The sequence below is a fragment of the Vicia villosa genome, unplaced genomic scaffold, assembly GCF_029867415.1.
Source record: "Vicia villosa cultivar HV-30 ecotype Madison, WI unplaced genomic scaffold, Vvil1.0 ctg.000197F_1_1, whole genome shotgun sequence".
Taxonomy (NCBI): Eukaryota; Viridiplantae; Streptophyta; class Magnoliopsida; order Fabales; family Fabaceae; genus Vicia; species Vicia villosa.
Window position 1 is genome coordinate 413,993 of NW_026705066.1, and position 3,162 is coordinate 417,154.

The following is a 3,162-nucleotide window of genomic DNA, read 5'->3' on the forward strand; positions in this document are numbered from 1 at the left end:
TATGAAGGTTGGGTTTTAGAAAAATGAGCATATTCAATGATGCACTTGTAGCTAAGAAATTGTGGAGGCTGATTATTAATCAAGACTCTATAGTTCTTGATGTCTTAGAGCTAAGTATTTTCCTAATATGTCCATCATTGAGGAAAAAAGTAAGAGCAATGATAGTTATATTTGGAAAAGTATTCTCCATACTAAGGATAATCTCCTTAAAGGATGTTGTTGGAGGGTAGGCAATGGTGACAATATTAAAGTGTGGAAGGACTCATGGCCCTTATTAATGATAGTTTAAATTTCTAACTTGGAAGCCATTGAATTTCATATGCTTTGAGTTAGGAACCTAATTAATAAGAAGAACCATAGATAAAACTCAACAGTCATAACTAATATTTTTCTACCTTATAACAGCAATAAAATCCTTAAAAACCCTCAGAACCCGAACAATAATACAAATAATCTTATTTGAGTTCCTAACAAAAATGGTACTTATAATGTGAGATGACTACCACTACTTCCATAATCAAATTAGTATCAACAATTCTGGTGAGTCTAATTACAAGGTTGAGTCTAAGTTGTGGAATATTAAAGTGATTCATTTCTCAATTACACACAAAATAACAAATACTCTCTCCACAAATATTAACACGGATTTCCATGAATCCCGATTCAAATACTTACAAAAATATTATATTTCTCTATGTAAAATCTTACATCAAAAGACAAAAATAATAATCTAAAATTACTTTTCTTTTTCATTTTTTCCTACTCCAAAAAATTGTAAGAAATTAATACCCTTTAAGATTAACCTATGTAAGTCCTAATCTCTTTCTTTTGAACTAAAAGAAAAAGTTAAAATATCAAGTAAAATGAATCAAACAGTTCCAATATTAGCATGAAAACCAACACCAAAGCCAATTAACTCTTGCTTATACGGTAAATATGAGTTTCTATTATTCTCTTTCTTTCTTAGATAAAACGCTTCCATTGCCGTTACCGCTGCCGGAACTTTCCTCTCCGCTACCGGAACCTTTCTTCCCACCACTTTCGCAATGTTCTTCTCTACGCTTCCTTTTCCACCGCTTTTCACCTTTGAATTCTCTACTTTCGCTTCCTTCTTAAACTCTAATGACGGAGTTACGAGAATCATCGATTCTTTTCCGTCGCTTTTACAACGCCGGAGTAAACTCAGAAACTTCCATCGCTTCGATGACGTGGAATTCGAAGACGAACCAGTTGAATTGCTTTTCTTGCATTTGATCGGAGAAGCCATCGGTGATGATATCGGAGATTTAGGTGTCCACAAGCAATACGACTCCGGCGAAACCGCATCAAGTTCGTCCCACACGTCAGACGAAGACGACGATGGAGGATCAATATTCCGATTCTGATCTCCAGTGGTTACTTTCCGTAACGCAATCGAAATATCCACCTCTTCGGAATTCCTTCTGTCGCCGTCGGAATTCATCAATTATCGTAACGGATTCATCTCCGCCATAACAGAATTTCTCTTTTGGTTGTGGTTGTAGATCGGAAAGACGCCACGAGTTGAATTGCCGCGGTGGTGATCGGAGAAAACCTCATCAGCAGTTTTTGGAAACGCGACGAATTCGAAATCATCTTTGTCGTTTTGGGAGTGCGAGTAGTCGTTTTCGTTAATAACCTGTTCAGCGACGTCGTTTATGTTATTAGAAGAATAAGTGCTGAAACTTGGAGACATCAAAGAGTCCATTGCAGTCTCTTCATTTTCTTGTTGTTTTTGCATTTTTGGTTTGTTTTTCTTTGTTGGTTGGTTTGATTTTTTGTTTATGAAATTTGATTTGTTTAGTGTTATTTATAGTATAAGAGTTTGACAGTAGAAGGAAGAGAGAAAGAAAGAGCAGCCAACGTGTGACGTAAAACTTATACTATAGTGTTAATCAATTAAGAATATCATATCATATCATGGATATTTTTTTATTTTCTTATTTTTATGAATCATGGATGACGGTATGAAGTTTTGTATTTTATATTTTTATTAATTTGTACTCTATCCTATACTTGTGTAACACTCTTTAAAGATCACATCGTAAATGTCCAATGAAATATTTACAACCATTTTTTTTTGGTAAACAAGAAAGAGATCCCTTCCACCTCAAATTCGAAGTCAAATTCCCATCTACATACACTCTAATTTGACCAATAAAGCAAGATAATTTCTTTATAGATCCTTATAGGGAGAACTTCTAGCGAAAATTAAAAAATATTTCTACTTCGAAAATTTATTTTTGAAATAATTTTTTTTCAGAGAATTCGAAAATGCATCTTCAAAAATATTAAATGTGGATGTTTTCGGAGATGCATCTCCGAAACCAATTTTTTTTGGGAATTTTAATTAATTTAGATATGCATATCCGAAAAACCCAAAAATAGTCAGAGGTTTTTTCGGATATGCATATCGGAATTAATCAAAATCCTAAAAAATTAAAATTTTTAAGATATTGATTGATTCAGATATCATAAAATTGATATAATTTATAAGTTATGAATAGTAATAATGATAATTATACCGTTGATATTTCTTTTCTAATTTCAATTATAAATTAAAAAAAAAAAACTCATAAAAATTTAATCAATTTTTGATAAATTTCATACTAATAATTATTAAAATTATAACTAATACAATATAATTATAATTATATAAATAAAAAAAATTATTAATAATTATTTAACAAAAATTTAAAATAAAAGAGATCAAGTAAGAATAAAATTAGAGTGAAGACCCATTTTAGTCCCTCACAAATATTACACAGGTCAAATTAGTCCTTCACAATAAAATAGACCCAATTTAATCTCTTATAAAATTTAACCGGATCATATAAGTCCTTCTGTTAATATTTTTTTCAAACTGGTTTTTTTCTAATTTTAAACCGTGTCTGAACTGGCACGTTGGATTTTATTTATTTTTCATTTTTTAAATACTAAATTGATTTTTATTTTTAATTTCATTTTTAAACAATTATAAATTAATAATATAAAAAAGCCAAAATTGTTTCTTATAAGGAGTTGAACTCAGGCCAATGTTGTAAATGATAGTCACTTTATTAACAATAAAAATTGATTTGTCTGGTTGTAAAGTGAAAATCATTTAACTTTGGAAATTACTTGTTTAAAAATTACTTTTAAGAA

The 3,162-nt window shown here is 30.4% G+C and overlaps 1 protein-coding gene across 1 annotated transcript; it reads right to left on the bottom strand.

The window, feature by feature from the left end:
* Positions 1 to 389: 389 nt before the first annotated feature.
* LOC131625251 (uncharacterized) lies at positions 390 to 1,802 on the bottom strand. The gene has a single exon (XM_058896133.1). It carries the CDS (start codon positions 1,460 to 1,462, stop codon positions 869 to 871), a length of 594 nt encoding a protein of 197 aa, XP_058752116.1. The 5' UTR covers positions 1,463 to 1,802; the 3' UTR covers positions 390 to 868.
* Positions 1,803 to 3,162: the final 1,360 nt, after the last annotated feature.

Bases quoted from the DNA above. Each gene is read 5' to 3' on its own strand.
- LOC131625251 (XM_058896133.1), bottom strand. From the start codon at position 1,462: ATGAATTCCGACGGCGACAGAAGGAATTCCGAAGAGGTGGATATTTCG.